Source organism: Microcebus murinus, chromosome 5 (genome assembly GCF_040939455.1).
Source record: "Microcebus murinus isolate Inina chromosome 5, M.murinus_Inina_mat1.0, whole genome shotgun sequence".
Classification (NCBI taxonomy): domain Eukaryota; kingdom Metazoa; phylum Chordata; class Mammalia; order Primates; family Cheirogaleidae; genus Microcebus; species Microcebus murinus.
Window position 1 is genome coordinate 107,465,200 of NC_134108.1, and position 20,471 is coordinate 107,485,670.

At 40.6% G+C, this 20,471-nt stretch overlaps 2 protein-coding genes across 13 annotated transcripts in view; one reads left to right on the forward strand and one right to left on the reverse strand.

Moving 5' to 3' along the window:
- Positions 1–6,044, forward strand: part of STK38 (serine/threonine kinase 38) — a 44,347-nt gene extending 38,303 nt beyond the window's left edge. Inside the window, exons 10-14 of the mRNA XM_012746872.2 lie at positions 870–987; positions 2,065–2,188; positions 2,370–2,465; positions 3,415–3,509; positions 3,999–6,044. Of these exons, the coding sequence (XP_012602326.1) occupies positions 870–987; positions 2,065–2,188; positions 2,370–2,465; positions 3,415–3,509; positions 3,999–4,129 (564 nt within the window). The 3' untranslated portion in view covers positions 4,130–6,044. The remainder of the gene's footprint in view (positions 1–869; positions 988–2,064; positions 2,189–2,369; positions 2,466–3,414; positions 3,510–3,998) is intronic.
- A 2,906-nt stretch (positions 6,045–8,950) lies between these two features.
- Positions 8,951–20,471, reverse strand: part of KCTD20 (potassium channel tetramerization domain containing 20) — a 33,074-nt gene continuing 21,553 nt past the window's right edge. For all 12 annotated transcript variants that reach the window (XM_076003398.1, XM_012746885.3, XM_012746883.3 and 9 more), the window contains 5 exons: positions 19,366–19,468; positions 18,890–19,010; positions 17,284–17,481; positions 14,204–14,314; positions 8,951–12,915 (listed from right to left, as the gene is read on the reverse strand). In XM_076003398.1, coding sequence (XP_075859513.1) covers positions 12,623–12,915; positions 14,204–14,314; positions 17,284–17,481; positions 18,890–19,010; positions 19,366–19,467 — 825 coding nt within the window. In that variant the 5' untranslated portion in view covers position 19,468 and the 3' untranslated portion in view covers positions 8,951–12,622. The remainder of the gene's footprint in view (positions 12,916–14,203; positions 14,315–17,283; positions 17,482–18,889; positions 19,011–19,365; positions 19,469–20,471) is intronic.

Consider the following 20,471-nt stretch of genomic DNA (forward strand, 5'->3'; position numbering starts at 1 on the left):
TAATGGGTATATGTGTTGTATTGTCTGTTTTTTTCCTATATGTTTATTATATTTCATAATAAATATTTTAAAAGACAACACAGCTGTAATTTTTAATTTTAAAAGTTATGTAAAATTAAAGCACTTATATTAGTGCCTTGCACATGCTAAGCAATCAAATGTTAAGTACATTTTAAGGCTTTGACTGTACTTTCTCCTAGTATTTTGCAGTCCTGGTATATTAGAGTAAAAGATTGGAATTGAGAAAATGTTCTTCTAAGAACTATTTACAGAAATGATCAAGTCTGATAAATAGACATTTAGAAACATTTGACTAATAGGATAGCTTTTGATAATAAAGCTTCCCTTTATGATTTTCTCAAATCAAATAATATATATAGTGGAAGGAGGGATGATTTGGAGCAAGATTAACTTCCAAACTGAGCTCTGCCACTTAACTAGTTCTGAGGCCTTGGGCAAAGCCATTTTGTGCATCAAATTTTATCTTTAAAGTTGGGCTAATAAGGTCCTTCTTAGAGAAGTTTTGTTAGGATTAAATAGGCTCATATGCATATTAAGAAGTACAGAGCCTGGTATTTACTGGGGCTCAGTAAATTATAGTCTAGTTGTTATGGTAGAGATACCTTTGACCTAGTGAATTATGGGCTTTGAATGTGTTTAGGAAGCCTCTCTTACCTCATTAGCAAATCTTTATTGTTCATTTTGGAAAGTGCTTTGGCAAATCAAGCTTGCCATTAAGCTACTGGGCAGTCCTGCTTATTTACTTTGGGGTAGGTCCAGGTGGTGCTGGTAGCCTTTGGTCTCTAGAACAGAACTCTGGGCACCCTCCTGCCTGGCTGGGCCTCCCTGATGTGTGGTCCATGTTTCAGGCCTTTTCCACAGTAGGCACTCCTGACTACATTGCTCCTGAGGTGTTCATGCAGACCGGGTACAACAAGCTCTGTGATTGGTGGTCGCTTGGGGTGATCATGTATGAGATGCTCATCGGTAAGTTGCATGCTTTCAGAGGACTTTTTTTGTGCATCCAAGAAAGACTTCTACATTAATATTAAACTCTTTCAATAGGGGGTGATCTAAGCACTTTCCCCCCCTTGTCTTTCAAAGTGAAGTTTCCTAGGTAGCTCTTTCAATCAAATGTATCCCGCTGTATTCTTGGGCTTACTGGCATCCTGTGGTTGCTTTGCTGATCATTTATTATGGTTTTCTTTCTTTTACACTTTTATGCTCTCCATCTAGCGGCTCTTTTAATTACTAGCGTTCATTCACCATCCATTGTATGCAGTGTGTTTTAACTGGGCATTGCTTCTCTCATTCTTTGCTTCTAATTTGCTGCTCCCTTCCTCTGTCAAAGCCTTCAAAACATGGAACCCTCTGGCCTCTCCCTTTTTTATTGGGTTGGTATGTCTCTGTATTTAGGGGACAATCTGTGGGGGTGGCCGTGTGCCAGTGAACAGTAGGACAGGGAGTATATCTGTGGTGGTCCCAGGAGAGTCTGTCTGGCTGTGTTTTCTTTGAGAACATTGGAAGGATGCCTGTGGAGGTGGGCATACCCTGTGTGTGGAGGGCAAATGGGGTAATAGGGTGAATGTTGATCCTCTTGCCTATAGTTCTCTAAAAGAGGCATAGTGATCACTTTTAAAACTTAAGTGTTTTTTTCTTATTCAAACTTGTTTGGCACTTTACCCATGTAAGGCTTTCCTGGAATGGAGTTGTTTCTTAGTGGTGGTGTTTCATCCTTTGATTTCCTCATTTCTTGGGCATGGTGATTCCCACACCTGCAACTCGACCTATGCCCTCCTGCCTTTTCCCATCTCCAACTACTAGCTGGCTTCCCATCAGTACCAGAGGCACAACTTAACTTTGGGTTTAGGAATTTGGGAGAAAATGAAAAATTGGTCCAGATATTTTCTGGGATAAGTAGAAATCCTGCCCACACTATGGAGGGATGGACATACAGAGGTATCCAATAGTCCTTAAAGACACATAGAGTTATATATTAGGGAGCATAATCTTAGATTCAAAGTTCTGGGTTGTAAAAGCTCCCAAGTTCCTTTTTTGTTACAGGCTACCCACCTTTCTGTTCTGAGACTCCCCAAGAGACATATAAGAAGGTGATGAACTGGAAAGAAACTTTGACTTTTCCTCCAGAAGTTCCCATCTCTGAGAAAGCCAAGGATCTAATTTTGAGGTATTAGAGAACATCCCTCCACCTCCTGCCCAGGCTTTTTGACATGAGTGAATCATTATCTCCTATATCTGCCTGTTTCCTCCCATTTCTCTCTTGAAAAAAAAAAATAGAGAGAGGTTATTCCTTTTCTTTCTCTGAAGAGGTTGCTTGAAGTGTGCTGAAAGGCCTCTGTCTTTTCCAGATTCTGCTGTGAGTGGGAGCATAGAATTGGAGCCTCTGGAGTTGAGGAAATCAAAAGTAACTCTTTTTTTGAAGGTGTTGACTGGGAACATATCAGGTATACTCAATATAAAAACTTTTAGAATTATTTCCGAAAGTCTATAGTTTGCTTAACACTAATTTGAAAGAACCATCATTGGCAAACCAAGTTAAGGAAAGAGAGCTTCTTAGAAATTTAGGGTCTTCTCCTGACTTTCATTCATGGTGAAAATTGAAAGTTAGGCTTCTTGTCAGCTGTGTCCTAGGGGATATATTGAAACCAGAAGTTATCTACAAAGTGAGTGAACTTTGGGTTCTATGGTGAAGGAAGCATCTGAGAGGCGTGTTGTCCTTGCTTTTACCTAGAACTCAGCAACCTCTTAGGGCCACCAGCAGGACTGTCCTTGCCCAGGCTAGAGGCTATCACTGGGAGATAGAGAAGGGAGAAAAGAGTGGAGGAAAGATTGGGGGGAGGGAAGTGGACAGGGAAAGGAAGAGTGGAAATTGTCATGGTAGGGGTGGCAGAGTGCTGCTGACGGCCATGAGAGCCTGCACTGCCCGCTGCGATCCAGACCTTCTTACTCAGCATTCATTGGGTGTTAAACAGAAGGTGAAGATGCTTTCATTTATTTTATAATTATGTTCTGATTTACATCCTGGTGATTTTTACCTTTTCCTCCTTTTTTGCCACTTTTTTAGCCACCCCACTCATTGACACCTCCAGTGGAAGAAGGGCAGAACCCTACATGAGGGGGACACTTAGGGGTTCAGTTTCCGTTTTTAGTGGACAGGATGGGCCACTGGGTTGTTCCTTATTATTCCTGTCTTTCTTTTGGATATGAATGATATTTTTTCCTCCTAATTTATTTGGATGCAGTCAGTTGGCTTGGTCAGTGTTTACAAGCTTTTCAGAGAAAATGCAGCCTGCCAGTGAATAGTCTTCTCATGTCTGACAAGGGGTCTTTTTTGGAGAAAGACTTGATTAGTATGATCCACATGATTACTAATGGCATATGTATTCTTGGCAGAGAGAGACCTGCTGCAATATCTATCGAAATCAAAAGCATTGATGATACCTCAAACTTCGATGAGTTTCCAGAATCTGATATTCTTAAGCCAACAGGTAATATCACCAGCATTGCCTCTCACTGCTTCATAAGCACATTAATTTCCCCCCAGTTTTGGGGTGATATTTACAAATCAGGGTAGAGAACATGGAGAGGAACTTCAGTTCTTTAGGTTCTTTGTAAGTATTTTTCCAATGCTAATGCTGGGTAGTGGTGAAACCTTATTAAATGGAAGTGAGTATCAACTCCCATGTTTAGACTGCTGAGCTGGCTTTTGTGGGTAAGCCACAAAAATCTGTTCTTTTGTTATTTATTAAATTAAAGGTTAGGTAACCTGAAATGACAGTAATGGGAGAATAAAACTTTAAAAATATTTGTGAAGAAATATGAGGTTCAAAGAACACAGGCAAGCAAATGTGTGAAGTGAAAAATAACCTTTCCCAAATAGGAACTGTGGTATTTTCAGAGTGTCATGTCTTGAGTACTGTGAGTAGGCCATTAAAGGTAAGACAGTGAATCAACTCTCACGTCTATTTCTTTCCCAGTGGCCACAAGTAATCACCCTGAAACTGACTACAAGAACAAAGACTGGGTCTTCATCAATTACACATACAAGCGCTTTGAGGGCCTGACTGCAAGGGGGGCAATACCTTCCTACATGAAAGCAGCAAAATAGTACCCTTGTCACGGAATCCTAAATGGAGCAGAGTTCTTTATACAACCTCATGGTTTTCTTCTCATACTCTTCTGAAAGAGCTTCCAAGAAGTTTATGGAACCACCAATATGTCATAGTCAAGTCTCCTGAAATGTGATAGTAAGAGGATTTTCTTCCATAATGCATCTGAAAACCTACAGAACAAAGACAACTATTTTTACTACGTCAGCCATAAACAGCTGTCCTGCTTCTTCAGAAGCATCATGAGCCAATTTGATAGGTGTTTTAAAAACAATTTTTCCTGAGTTCATCAGAATAAAGGGGAAATACAGCCATCATCCAACATTGTTGAGATTATAATGAATACTCATCAAATATCAGCCAATTCCTTGACTTTGTGACGCACTGTCGGCCAAGCCCACCAAGTATTTTTTTTTTCTTTATAGCTAACAGTTCCACTAAGGAAATAAAGCAATAATGAAAGTTTCAGCAGCCAGCATTCTGGCTGAGGGAAATGATCTACCATCCTGAGGGATGGTGATGGTAATTTGTCCCCATACCTCGGCCTCGGGCAAGTGGCTTTTTATAGCTTCCATTCATGGTGCACTTTATTTATGGTACTAAGATAAAGACCCTCAACCCATTGATTTATCTCCTCCCTCCCACCCATCTGATATACTCATGCTGCTTTTCTGATTGCCGACAGGGGTGGGGGATACCAGTCCATTGTTGCTCTTAGAAGGCCCAAAAAAGCCACTGGGCATTGCCAAGGGATCCCAGATCATGTGGAAAACCCTGACTTTCTCTTCACGGCTGTTATCAGAAAATCCTAAAACAGATGCTGCCGTGGACCAGCTACACCTGCAAGTGCTACCAACAAGAGTTTAATTTGTTCCTGGGAACACAGAAAGGAGGAACCCTCTTGGCTAAGGTGCTGCTCCTGCAAGGTCTCTAGAACCTCCTTGGAAGTGGTAAAGGAACCAACCCAACAGAAAGTGTGGAGCCAGCTGACAAGTCCTTGTAGAGTTCACTCCTCAATCCTTGGTGCAACTGTGTTTTGTCTTCTCTTTTGGTATTCCTTCTCTCCCAACTTTAAGTAGCCATTTTGCCTTGGAATCATGATTACAAATTTTCCTTTGCAGATGCCTTCCTGGGGGGTACTCCCCCTCACCCTAAAGGGTTGCCTGCTGACCGGGCCACTCCATTGTGGTGTTCTCTCATGAGAGACCCTTTGAATTTTAGCACAAAGTGCCTTCTTTTTCACAGCTGCCACTACCTTTAGAGGAATTTTGTCAGAAAAAATGTGGAGGCTTCATATTAATGCATTATTACTTTTCTTTTCTTTTCTTTTTTTTTTTTTTTAAGTTTGGTAACTCTTAAAGCATCATTTGCACCTGTGTGGTAACTGCCTGTTGCAGAGCATCATGGCCGTCATGGCCAAGCTACAACTGGGAAACTGCTCTCTGCCAGTCTGTGGCTGTGGAGATCAGCTTTGAAAGCAAAGTATGTCCTAGTGTAGCCGTTGAGAAGAGAAAAATGGAGTATCAGAGTTACAGTCGTATGTGAAACGGGGCTTTGGGTTTTAACATCTTAGAAGATGTTTTAGATTCATCTAAAAAGAAGAGTGTTAGGGAAGTCTTAACTCTGGATGAAGGTAATGTGTTTGCCCCTTAATCTTTCATTCATAGCCTCTTAGTGAAAAGGAAGTAAATGAGAAACTTTTGTGTAACTTTGTAGTCTCTTTGTATTACCAAATAGTTGGGGCCTTGACCCCCGTGTGTTCTGCAAGAGTGTGGGGGGTAAGTGTGGGTAAAGAGATGTCACGAGAGCAGTGGTAGAGTCTGTGTTGGGGAGTGGTAGTGAATGATTTGTTTTAGGGGGAAAATGCCCACATTTTAACTTTGAAACTTCTGAATAAACTGTGTGAAAACAGTAGTGGAAATCTGTGATGTGTTTTAAAGCAAATGTGGCTTGTAATTCCAAGAGGCAGAGTGCTGGTGGCTTCTTTTGTACCCCTTTGTCCATATATTTTCAGAATATCTTATTTCAAATGTTAATTTCAAAACTGCATTGCCATCTTCATGCAAAGTGCTTTCTGTCTCAGGGAAGCTGGGACTGGTGTTTTTGTTCACAGGGAGCTAGTCTTCTGAATTGGTGTCCAGATGAAGTGACTGTTGGCCCCACTACACATACTTTTTCTGGTTCAGTGTTACTGGATGGTGGGTCTTCCACTTGCAGTAAGGCCAAAGACACCTGCTGACAAAGTGCTGTCAACTGGTGGACCTTTTAAACAGCTGTTTACAGCCCCATTTTTTCCAGCCTGGGGTTCAACTAGGAATCCCCTGAAATCATAGGATGGGATTTCTCAGCCCTCCATGTCCAGAACATCTGGGTTCAGTCTCTGAGATGTTGTACAGGAGGAGTCCTATATGTCCCACTTGCTAGCCCCTTTTCTGGTAGGGAAGGGAGCCTTGGAAAATCGGGAATGGAGGAGCAAAGACTGCTTAGAATAGAAGCTGCAGGCAGAGGGAAGCTAAGAACAGGAAGAATGGGTAATGTCTTTCATGGATCCCAAGAAACATGTTGGGAAAAAACTGGCTCAGCATTTATCCTGTTCACAGATAACTCTGTTTTCTACTCTTATGGGGGGAGTTAGAAAATAATAAACTTTAACTGTACTGTATACAAAAATGAAACCAAACGCTGATGTCAGTCTCTTCTTGATTCATGAGTGCATCACAATTTTCTTTAGTACTTTTTTTCCTATATATGATTACTTTCAAAAGTAAGATTCAGATGAGTTCCTTCAGGATTAATATTCAGGTTCTGAATAACAGGCTGCTAATTTAAAGTCTCATTTATGTGATCCAATAAGGAGTCCTCTACCATCAGTTGCTAATCCTTTTTCTCAGAATCATTTCCTTGGAAAGCATATTTTTGGGATCACTTTGTCCTGTTTGTCTGTCCTGGGCCTCTGTATGTAACTCAAATGGTGCTTTTAATTGTACTCAAAAGGACACATTGAATGGTATTTTTCATTTCCTACACAGCATACATTTTCCTGGAATAATCTATCAAAGCCAACACTGATTTAAAAACAGCCTCCATGATGCTTTTTGACTCACTTTCAGAGAAAAACATCTTGCCCAAACAACATTTAAGCATCCATTATGTGCAGAACTCAATTCCCAGAACTCTGAGGATGCTATAGAGAGCGCACCAAGGTTCTGAATCCACAGCAGTTTGAGGAGAGAATTCCCACCAAATGGCTTAACAGAATGCAGCATCCACTTAATGGGATACATTAGTGTTGATGTGAGTGCTGACAAGCCAACCCAGAGTTATGAGTAGCTTAGGGAAGCTTCCCAGATGTTTGTATTTAATCACTTCGGTATGAGTATCAACCATAGTCGATAGCCACAGATGAACACGCACAGCCACTTTAGCCGACAGCCGTGATACGAAGGCGCACAGCCGTGATGACTTTTATAATTTTTCATTTATCAAAATAAAATTGTGAACATTTAAAAATAATGTAATGAAAACATATTATGTATGTTACCTATTCTGATTTATGAGTAAAGCTGCCTGTAAAGTAAAACAAACTTTCAGTGCTTCTAAGCTTTCCTCATCACACAAGAGCAAAATGGACTCATCAATACACAGCACAAACTATTGTGTCGACTGTGAGTGCTGGCTGTGGGCAAGGTTTTGTGGCCGGTGAGCACCGTACCGAAGTGGTTAATGGTTCCTCTGCCCACCACTTAAATGTTGGTACTCAGAGCCATGCCTTTGCTGTCTCATGATCTCTTGCTGACCTTCCCCATATTGTGGCTTCAACTATCACTTTTTTTTTTTTTTTTGAGACAGAGTCTCGCTTTGTTGCCCAGGCTAGAGTGAGTGCCATGGCATCAGCCTAGCTCACAGCAACCTCAAACTCCTGGGCTCAAGCAATCCTTCTGCCTCAGCCTCCCGAGTAGCTGGGACTACAGGCATGAGCCACCATTCCCGGCTAATTTTTTCTATATATATTAGTTGGCCAATTGATTTCTTTCTATTTATAGTAGAGATAGGGTCTCACTCTTGCTCAGGCTGGTTTTGAACTCGTGACCTTGAGCAATCTGCCTGCCTCGGCCTCCCAGAGTGCTAGGATTACAGGCATGAGCCCGGTCCAACTATCACTTTTGTAGTGAGGTTTCAAAGACCTGCTTACCAATCTACCTAGACCCCTCCCCAGAACTTAGAAACTGTAACCTGAAAGGCGTCCTATAGGGTCAAACTAAAGCCATCCAAATGGAGTTTCTCTTGTTCCCATCCCCCTTTTTCTGGCTCAGTCTGCCCAGATGTCCAAGCCAGAAACCTTAGCACCTTTGTACATGGCTCCCATTAGTAAGCATGCATAATTTAAGGACATGGCCATCCATTCTAGCAGTGTTTCTGAGGTGCCTGCCTGTACTCCACCTGTACTCTTCCTTTTCACCTGCCTTTCATTTCTGGCATCGTTTTTTGCTTTAAACCAAAACTAGAACACAGAAGTTCATGGATCCCTTATCTTTCAATTTTGTTTGGCCTTGTGGGATCCTGCTTAAGTTGGATTTAAGTATTCAAGGGGTCTCAAGTACAAGTTACCCAGGAACTCAAGAGAAGGCAGAGCATTAAGGGCTCTGGAACCTGTGAGTTATAAAAAATAATCAGGGTGGGAAAAGCATGTGCAGGCTCTGGGCAAGCTCCATGTCTCCTTTAGGAAGAGGCTTTGCTCTAGGCAGTCTGGGTGCCACCCCTTTAAGTCCTTTTTAACATCCTGATTTCCAATTTTATTTTCTGCTGAAAAACAACACAGACACAGAAATGATATTTTATTATAGAAAAAGCATCCCAAATACAGGATTTCGTAAACACTGGTAGGTGAACAAGTGCAATTTAAAAGTAAATACAAATTAAAGAGGCAAAACCTACAAGCATTTTGCCTGTAGGAGAAAATGTAACGTCCTCCTGCAGAGGCGATCCCACCCAGAACACAAATGTGGCTCCATCTCCCACGAAGGCATCAGGTTTTGTCTGAGCTCACTACACCCATTTTAATAATTTCAAGATGATGGCAAGAAGTGGCATTGTATGTATTACTAAAAACCCTTGATTTTTAACCTTCTATTGACACTGGATTTTAAAAAAAAACCCTGCATATGAGTTAAAGCCTGTGGTCTGAATATTTGTTTTATTTAAAGAAGGATGCTTTGGAATACCACTTGCAAATACATCTATCCTTCCTGGGTTTATTCCACAGTATTTGTATAGATGTGTACATTTGATATCCCACTATTCTCTTGGGATTTAGTTTAAATAATATTGGCCACTGCATACTGTACAGTTAATCCAACGACTTTCCGTCTTCCTTCCCTTTTTTTTTTTTTTATTTTTTGGAAGGGAGGAAGGAGATGGTGGGGTTGGGGTGAGGTGAGGGCTGTCTTCCTTCCCTTTTTGCTGTCACTTTGTGTCTTTCCTCCACTGAGGAGAAACCATTAAATAACCTGACACATTTTAGCACGGTTCCCTTGCCTTCTCTCCAATTCCTCAATGGCAACGTTTCCTATCAACTATACACGATATGATGCAGACATAAACTCAAGATTCTAAACCTCAAATTCAGATTCATCTTGGCTTGCTGAGATGCTCTGAAATACTCTAGCTAAAACCATTTTCTTATGAAAATGTTTCTGTATAAACAGCCTGGCTTACTTATTTAGGCACTTAGAAAAAACACCAAACCCGAGTTCTACCTTTTTTTATTAGAGAGAAAGGCCTCTTGTCCATCTGGCCAGTAACTGACTCTGAAGGGGATGACCAAAGCCCAGCTCTTGTTCCTGTGAGGACTGAGAGGTCCTGCCATCGTGGAATGTCCTGGCCCTGGAATAGAGCAGGATTGGCCAGGAGGAGCCACCAAATTACAGTGATGCTGAGCTCCACCTTGGAGTGGAGTGAGAGTGGTGCAGAAGAAACTTCTCTCTCCACCAGAAGGAACCTGTGGTCCCAGCTTCTCCTTTAGTCACTACCACCCGGTAACAATAGCAGATATACCTTCATGGATTTCCAGCTTACACCCCATAGGTTGGGGCCAAATGCATGTTAACTCACTTTGGGGGAAAAGACCTAGTTCTTGAAAGCCTGAGGAAATTGATCGATTACATAGAACAAAGAGTCACATATATGCCATACTTTCATATCTGGCTTTTTACCTAAGCAAGGACTAATTAGTTTTAAAGTGTTAGCTGTGGCATGTTTATATTTAAATGTTAACAACACATAATCTGTATAATAGAATACACAAACATTAGATAATTCAAATTTCCATTGTAATGGCATGGAAGTCCACTGAGAAACATAAAGGAAGCACCATTTAACAATTATCTGGGCTGGCTAACTGCTAGTGGGTATGAATGTGGTGCCAGTAAGGTCAAGACCAAATCTGACCTCAAATATGAGCCAATTAGTTTCACAGAAATAAAACTTTCTTCTGGCTACAAATAACCCTAACCTTTGACCCTGGGCCATTCAGCCTTGTAAATGGATGCCAATGGTTACCAGAAGAATTCTAGGTAAAGGATGGCTCAGTTAACCCCTTACTACTAGTTTTTCTAAGTAAGCAACAGAGCTGTGATTTCCGCTGTGATGTTGGTCACATGCACAGGAAACATAAGCACACTCTTGTTCTTCAAGCCTGGAAAGAGGAGTTTTCAACACCATCTAACTTTTACCTTTGGAGGATTTTAACTAGGGCGGTCATAAAAATGGAATCAAGTAGTTTGCCCTATACAGGTTGAGCATCCCAAATCTAAAAATCCAAAATCAGAAATGCTCCAAAATCTGAAACTTTTTTGAGTGCCAACTTGATGTTCAAAAGAACTACTCCTTGGAACATTTCAGATTTTTAGATGTGCGATGTTCAACCAGCAAATATTCTGTAAATATTCCAACATCTGAAAAAATCTAAAACACTTCTGGTCCCAAGCATTTTGGATAGGGATGCTCAACCTGTATTATCTTATGCGAATGGAATTTAAGAAAAACACTCTTTCATATTGTTCATATTTTCAAAGAACTTAATGGAGACTATGTACCTCTTCACAATTTGTGATGAGTAAATACCCCAGGTATGATAGGGTATTTATGATTGGAAGGTCAACTTCTACAAAGTGAGATAATCTCAAAATACTTTTATCTGGCTCTGGACTCTAAATTTAGCTCTGCTTTAATAGAGAGAGAGGAAGAGGAAGGTGCACATGGAGTCAGTGGTCTGGGTTGTCATTTACTATACACTTAACACAGCTGACAGATCAAATGAAATGACTAGGCCTAGGCCTAATTTCCCTTCAAATCACTCTTTAGGGATGACATTAGTATCATTTTGTTACCCAGTATGTGAGCAGCTAGGCTATTTCAAAAACTGAAATATACTGATATTAAAAAAAAAAATCCATGGTATGAAAATTACATACATAGAAAAATCCTACACCAAGACAGAGCCTGTGCAGGTGATGTTTTCCACCCAGCTTCATCCCAAATACCCCCTCCCTAGAACTCTTTTAAGTCTTTCTATTGAGAAACTGAGCATTTGTGAGAAATTTCTACCCTCATCTTGAAAGCCTTTAATCCATATTTAAGGACTCCCAGTCACACCCACAGCAATACGCTGCCCAAGGGTGTCAAAACCTATGTTTACATACCAGATTCCAAGCCACAATAATCCAATTGGCCTGATTTGGAGAGGTTCTTCTACTTGAGTTGTGAGTTTCATTCCAAATGAATTATCAACTTGTTTAGGCTCAGAAACCTGAAAGCTAAAAAGGTTTCACAAACACTGATATTCCATTATCATTCCTGCCAAGGAATCTGTTTTGGATTGTTCACTGCATTAATGAGAAACAAAACTGAATTAAGCTCTTAAGAATTTCCTTCTGGACATTTTGAATGAGAGTCTAGTTCTCCCCACATGCAATCTGAGTGCACAGGCCACCAAGCATAGCATCTTCAGTAACCTCTAATGAGCATCCCATTAGTGCCTGCTTTTAGAAGACACAGATTGTCTCCTTTTAAGTTTGGTCCCTTTGCTACTAAGCAATTTGTCTGGTACAAAACAAAACAAAAAAAACAAAACTCAAGAAGAAAGTATAAATGACAAGGACTGCTTTGCTAAACACGGGGGGGAGTCCTGACTTCCTTTCCTGCTTTTGCAGTTATACAAAGACTCAGTGAACAGCACCAGATCCAAAATTTTCAAGTTACCAGGGCTGCTGCAAAGCTGGTAGCTTAATTACCAGTGAGTACTTCTTCATCCCCTGCCAGAGGCATGGACTTACTGAAAAGGACACATGTTAATTATGGGAGAAAGGAAAAGGATAGGGGAGAAGCATATCTCCTACTTTGGGTGAGACAGATCATGGGGAGGCTGGGGAGGGCTGGCTGTGGGCATCTCAGACTGAGAAGAGCTCCAGTGAGGGGTGGACCCACAGCTAGCCCTAATCCTGAAAGTCATTAGAAGCCATCTGAGAAAGTGGGGCATTTAGCCGGTCAAGTTCATCCACTTGGGGAGGGTGATGCATTAGTATCTCCTGGTCCTCCAAGACATCCTCACCAGCAGCTACCAGATTGGTGAGGGATTTGCTTCGAACACACTGGAAATCTACATGGCGACTCTTTCCTTCTTCCTTTTCCCATGACATCTGGATAAAGGGGCGTTGTACGTAATTATAGATGACTTCAGACCGGCCACCAGGTCTTCTCTTAATTTTTTCTTTACAGGTAGGGTAACCTGAAGCAGAGAAAAAGGCCATTCTCATAACTGGCAGATTGTGCTCACTCTGGTGTCCTCCCTAGCCACATCATTTTTTTCCAAATCCATAGACAGCATGAAAAACGATGTGAGAAGTGTCCAATCCCTACCCCATGCTTTCCCAGCCCCAACCACCTTCATGCTCACTTCCCTCCTGCTAAGGTTAGTTGGTATTGTCCCTAGAAGGGACTAATCTAAGAGAAGTAACAAGAATTCTATCCCTTCTAATGGAAGAGGGAGAGAAGCCTTTTTACTAATTCAGGAACCTTTAGTTGCTGGCAACAATCACCATAGGACAAAAATTCTGCCAGTGCATGGCTACTCTAGTCCTCTTAATTCTGTTGCTTAGAGGGCACACTGTATGAGAAACAGTTAAGGAAATGTGGAATGTTTAGCCTAAAGAAAAAACAGGGATGCTGCCTAAAATACCTAAAAGACTCTCACGTGGAAACGGGAGAAATTTCATTCAACATAGTTTCGGAAGCTACAGGCAGGAGGCAGTTACCCATCAGATGTATGGAAAAGGTTCTGATCCCTATTCATTATATTCCTAGAGTGTCCCAAGAGGTAAGAGAAAGATATAGGGGAAGGAGTTTTAATAGACAATCTCAAAATTTTCCTCCCACTTTAAATTTCAGTCTAAGTCAGACACAATGAAGGTTTGATGGGTTCTGTGGGCAGAAGTGAGGCAGCAAGAGCAGTGAAAAACAAGAGTCAAAGATCCATGGAGGGGAGACCAGGATGGCTTCAGGACTCTCCAAGAATCAGTCTCTGAGACCCTCCCATGGGGACCACAGGTTAGGAGCCACTGCTCAAGATCATTTTAAGTAGTTCTGTCAGTATAACCAGACATTCTTCAAAGGTATGCAATAATCTTAAATTTTGAATCTCCAAGCTGTATTTTTCAGAATGACCCTTCCAGATCCCAGAAACATCCTCACAAAGATTGCTGGCAGAATGATCCTACCACTTGGTGAGCCCACAAGCCCTGCTACATCTGTCTACTAGCGTCCTCTGCCTTCACTGCTCTTTATCCTGGAAGTAGTAAGCTTGAACCTAATGCTGTGGTTGTTTTAAAGAATTTGCAACTGGAGATAAAATAAAAAGGAAATATGAGGATAAAAACAAAAACAGGAATCCTTCACATTTGAGTAGGAATGTGATTTTCATGTATGTCTATTCTCTAGGCCCTCTGGAAGCTGAATTTCCAACCTACTCCATAAGCATGCAACCTGGACACTGACTGACTGGGATTTTTTTTTTTTACCTTCAATTCCAATGCGAATGTTTTTCAGGCCTCGTTCCTTTAACACTGTTTTTGCAACATCCCGATTCTCAATATATTTGAAGAATCTGTAGAGCTTGGAGCTATAAAGAACTGAAAAAGAAAAAACTTAGGGTTAGTCATGGTGTGAAGACCTTGGTAAAGAGGAAGGAGATAAGCTAATAGATTCAAACGAATGGAAAGTATACTTGACCTTTCATGTCAGAATATCCAGATGGATCAAAGATTAAACGTCAAATAATACATAAACCATAAGAGAAATTTTATAATCTTAGGGTAGAAATGGCCTTTCTGGATATGACATAAAATCTAGAAGTCATTAAAGAAAAACTGATGTCTATATAGAAATAACATCTCTGTACAGCTCAAACCACCATCTAACAAAGCTAAAAAAAAAAAAACCAAACAGGAAAACTATTTGCAACTCATATTACAAAGGGCTAATTTCCTTAATAGAAAGGGTTGTCACAAATAGAGAACAAATCACTAAATATAAAAGACTAATAATCCAGTTTTGTGATAGGTAATAGGCATAGTGTTAACAGAAAAGGAAATTAGAATGGTTCTTAAAAATTAAAAAGATGTTCAACCCATTCATGAAATGAGAAATGCAAATTAAAACTCATGCTGATCATGAGATAGTTTTTTTTTAACCTATTGGAAAGTAGTAAAGATAAAAGTTTTTAAAACATGCCAGGTGCGGTGGCTAACGCCTATAATCCTAGCACTCTGGGAGGCTGAGGCAAGAGGATCACTCGAGGTCAGGAGTTCAAGACCAGCCTGCGCAAGAGGAAGACCCTCAACTCTACTAAAAATAGAAAAAATGAGCCGGGCATGGTGGCGCTCACCTGTAGTCCCAGCTACTGGGAGGCTGAGGCAGGAGGATCGCTTGAGCCCAGGAGTTTGAGGTTGCTGTGAGCTAGGCTGATGCCACAGCAAGTTTTTAAAACAGTTTTGGAGACAGTGTGGGAAACAAACTTGCCATATATTGTTTTGTGAGTATAGATTGGTATAATCTTTATGGAGGATAATTTGGCAATGTCTATCAAAATTATAAAGGCACAAAGCTTTTGACATATTCTGTAGAGATACATACATACATGAAAAGATTGTGTTTAAAAAGATATTCATGGCAGTATCATAATTTATAGCTTACATGTCCAACAACAGGGCCAGTTAAATCAGTTATGGCACATTTGTGTAACAGGATACTTATACAGCCATAAAAAAGAATGTGGAAGATTTTTATGTAAGAAAGGGTACAGAATAGTCTGTATAATACTGTATCATTTGAAAAAAAGGGGAAAAATTGTTCATGTATGTGCGCTGAATATATTTGGAAGGGTATAAAAGAAACTGAAGAGAAATATATATAGAAAAAATTAGCCGGGCATGGTGGCGCATGCCTGTAGTCCCAGCTACTTGGGAGGCTGAGGCAGCAGGATTGCTTGAGCCCAGGAGTTTGAGGTGAGCGAGGCTGATGCCATGGCACTCACTCTAGCCTGGGCAACAAAAGTGAGACTCTGTCTCAAAAAAAAAAAAAAAAAGTGAAGGGGAGGGTGCATTTTTCATTGGACTTAGTTCTTAGCATTTTTGGAAATCACTGTTATATATATTTTTCATGAAACCTAGTTTGATGTGGGTATTACATAGGCACTCAGTAAATATTTTTTTGCTTGATTTTTAATCTGAATAATGATTTAGATGAATGTGAGATCTCAAATAACTAGTCTATAACAGCTGTTGCTTTGAATTTCAACTGTATTAAGTACATAATCAGGATTGACTTCAAAGAAAATTCATTTTAGTGAACAAGCTATTTGTATATTAGTGTAGAAAGTTTCGTAAAGATTTTCTGTAGTGTAACTGTCAGTATTTCTTAGCTTAGATAATAAAGTGTTTCCTCTTGTTTGCTGCTATATAACCTTGCACAGTGCTTGGCAGTCAAAACATAATTACTGAAAGCATAATCTAGTAAGATGTCCCACCCAAGTATTTATACAGCTTACCCCTATTCTTCATGCCTGGGAAATAGCCATATGAGCCACCGTTTTATTTTTACAGTAGAAGATGGCTTTTTGCCTCATCTGGGTTTCATTTTGTGAGGTCCATTCTTCGGCAGCCAATAAATTACAGTTATGTGCTACATAATGATGTTTCAGTCAACAGTGGACCTCATATATAATGGTGGCTCCATAAGATAATTAATTAATAAATAAATAAATAAATAAATAAATAAATAAATAAAATAATAAAAAAAAAAAAGAAACTGAAGAGGAAAATTTGGGGAGATGGGGCGGGGTGGGAACAAAACTTCTTAATGTATATCCTTTTATTCTTTTTGAATTTTGAATTATTACCAATTCAAAAGGATTTAAAAATGAAATGAGGCCAGGCACAGTGGCTCACGCCTGTAATCCTAGCTCTCTAGGAGGCCGAGGTGGGCGGATTGCTCAAGGTCAGGAGTTCGAAACCAGCCTGAGCAAGAGTGAGACCCCATCTCTACTATAAATAGAAATTAATTGGCCAACTAATATATACATTTTATATATATATATATATATATATATATATATATATATAAGTTTCTAATATATTTATAGAAAAAATTAGCTGGGAATGATGGTGTATGCCTGTAGTCCCAGCTACTCAGGAGGCTGAGGCAGGAGGATCCCTTGAGACCAGGAGATTGAGGTTGCTGTGAGCTAGGCTGACACCATGGCACTCACTCTAGCCTGGGCAACAAAGCGAGACTCTGTCTCAAAAAAAATAAAATAAAAATAAAAATGAAACGAATGAAAAGAAGAACGACACACCATTTAATGTGCTGCCTCAGTATTTGACACAGTACTAGACACCAGGGGTAAGAGTGAACAGTTTAACCAAATTCACTATCTTCCCCAGCATGACAGTTAGACCTGCATCACTAGGGGTTTATCATCCAGGTGAATGTGCTCATCATGGACTCAACAGTGATATTCATATTGGTTCTAAGATCTAGCTGCTACCCTGGGCAGCGTGTTTCTTGCTGAAAATATCTACACCATGCAGGGTGCTCCTACTTTGGGAATATTCCTCCCCCATGGGTGGAGGATGGTCTTCATCCCAGTCCACAGAATCCTCATCTGTCAGCACAACAATGTGGCACTCTCGCTCCCCTTTCTTGGCACAGCCCACCATGATGGGCAAGATCAGCTCTTCGAGGTAGTGATCAAACTGCTTATGAGCACCATCGTTAGACAGTTCATGCAGTAAAGCACCTGGGGAGAGAAAATGCAGGTGAGCACGCTATCTGTCCAAATACAAATATTACTTGAGTGAAGAATATTCAGCCGGGCATGGTGACTCACGCCTGTAATCCTAGCACTCTGGCAGGCTGAGGTGGGAGGATTGCTTGCGCTCAGGAGTTCAAGACCAACCTGAGCAAGAGCGAGACCCCGTCTCTACTAAAAATAGAAAGAAATTAGGTGGACAACTAAAAATACATAGAAAAACTATGGCATGGTGGCCAGGCATGGTGGTGTGTGCCTGTAGTCCCAGCTAGCCAGGAAGCTGAGGCAGGAGGATCGCTTGAGCCCAGGAGTTTGAGGTAGTTGTGAGCTAGGCTAATGCCACGGCACTCTAGTCCAGGCAAGAGAGTGAGACTCTGTCTCAAAAAAAAGAATACTGATGAAGTAATGGCTGTTATCATTAATAAGGTCAGAGAAGTAGCACATTTAAAGGCAAAGACTGTTTCCTGCCAATGATGATAATTAAACTGACCTTGTTAATTCGTGTTTTATATTATATCACTCTTCAATTTACTCATGTTTAATAATCCTTGAGCATTCTGATCAATTGAAGTTCTGTTGGACATACAGTGTCATATCATAGATGTTAATTCTACAAGACATGGAACCATACTCTGGACCCTTATTTCATGGAGTTAGAGTACTACTGTAGAGGAATAATCGGAATTTTAGTGACACCGAAACACTTACTCTAAGTATGTACCAGACCTAGTATAGAAATCACAAGTCCAGAGGTCTTTATGTAACATGTAGGGAAATGCATCATGAAATTCAAAGAGTAAATCTTTAAATAATTTCAGGAAGCCTGGGTAATGATAAGAGCATGGAGTTTGTAGTCAGACAATCTGACTAGTTCTAATCCTAGCTTTAATGCTTAGCTTTGAACAAGCTTAATTTCTCAGTTTTCTCATTTGTTAAATGAGGTTATCACCCATCTTTTAGGGTTACCTTACAAGCTCCACATCTATAAAGCACTTAGAAAACACTAAGTTAATTAATAATGATAAAAATAATGGTAAGAACCACCCAACCAATCTATGCTGTTTGATTTTATTAGTGAGCCTTTTCTCCTGTTGGACAATCAGTATCCTTGTCTGTTAGAGTTGAGACACCAAAGTCCCAAGAGAGAGCAGTGAACTTGGTCACTCACTGATAAGCTAGATTTAGAACCTACTACCCATTTTCCTGTTTATTCCACTTCCTCCTAGTGCTTTGAAGCAAGAGAGGGAATAGGTTAATTAGTATCACATTTTTGCCTCTGTCGATAATTTTCAACCCACACTTGAAACTCTTGTTTAGTAATAAAAAGTATCAGTTATTTCCACCAAACTCAAAGTTCAGCAACTCTAGTGCAGATGGCAGCTACTCCTGTACTTACTCAGATCCTGACATCGGATAGTGTTGAAGTCAAAATTAATGCAGAGATAATCGCATGTATCTCTAAGGTCTGGGATAGAGATGCCATCAGGACAATTAATGATACCAGTTTTGTAATAATCCTGTAAACAGATTAGGAAGAAGAAATGTAGGCAAAGAACGAGATAAAAAATTACTTGTTTATCCCTATTCATTCTTGGTTCTGTTAAAGCAATGGGTTACTGCAGTTATCACCAAGTTGAATGATTTGCTAGATGGCAAAGCAGCTCCTGGCTATCCTGACATGTTTAATCAGACTTGGTAACTGATTGAACTCGCACAAGCACGACAGACTTAAAAGTTACAGGAATAAAGAGGACAAAGAAACAACTTGAAACCACAGACCCTAAAGTCAGTAACGTAGTTGAATTCCAAGGCCACTGACCATGCATGTCTCTGGGGAAGAGGATGTAACAAAAAAGGCTTCTTTCTACATACCAGCACGGTACGAAATACAGTCGCACTGATTCCTTCGGCAATTTCGTACTCTCCCTTCTCATTGGGCCGTGTGAAGTTGTATTCTCTTCCTGGCCCAAACATCCTGAAAGACAACCAGGCAGCAATGTTACCTTTTGCAGGCAGGATTCTTCACCACTGAGACTTCTCGCTTCTTCACTCATTCTGGAAGACCACATTCCACTCTCTTATAGTGTAAGACAGAAACACAGCACTGGGACCCTATGCCTATAAGACAACTTAAGTCTTAGGAAACTCCCTTCAGAAAACAAAAGATAGCAATTGCCTTAAACATTTGTGTGCAAAGAGAAATGAAGCAGCAAGTCTACAGGTTCATCTGTAGTGAGTTTCTTTGGCAGCAAATGCAGTAAAAACAGCAACTGCGGAGGCAGCCACTGGAAAACATGACAGCTCAGGAAGACAGCATCTCTGCTCCTGACCATTCCTGTTTCTTCCCCTCCTCTATTAAGTTACCTATCCAGTATGCCATTCCTCAATATTTCTGAGTTTTGCTTTTCAGCATCTAATCTGACAGACAACCCGTATTTTAGGCTATGTTAATACTTTCCCTTTCCTATTATGTCTTAATAGTGGAGCCCTGGAAAAAAATGGCCTTACTCCATCTAAGGAGTAACTCTGACAATGGGACTTTCAGGTCAAGTAGAAAAGCCTAGTAAGTATTAGGCTCATCCGCAGTTTGACATGTTTCAGAGAGACAGGTCTGCTCTTGGCATGAACTCAGAAGTCATGAGAGTATAGGGAGGGGGCTTGCTTTTCTTATTCACCTCTTCCATCCTTCCTCCCTTCAGCTAGATCTCCACCAGTCTAACTGACCTTATGTTTTCTGCTCCTGCTGGACTTTTGCATATGAGCTGTGGAATGGGAAGACAGCACAAAGGACAGGGCAGGCTGTCGCTATCTTCAGCCAGCCTGATTCGATTTCCCAGTGGGAACTCACTGCCATTTTCTTCCTTAACATGCTGGGGAGCGCTGCTGTTCACAACTCGTATCCTCCACCCTCAACTGGCTGCTTTTCAAAGGTCTAAAAATGATTCCATATCACATGCTTTCCAAATCATTTTACCATG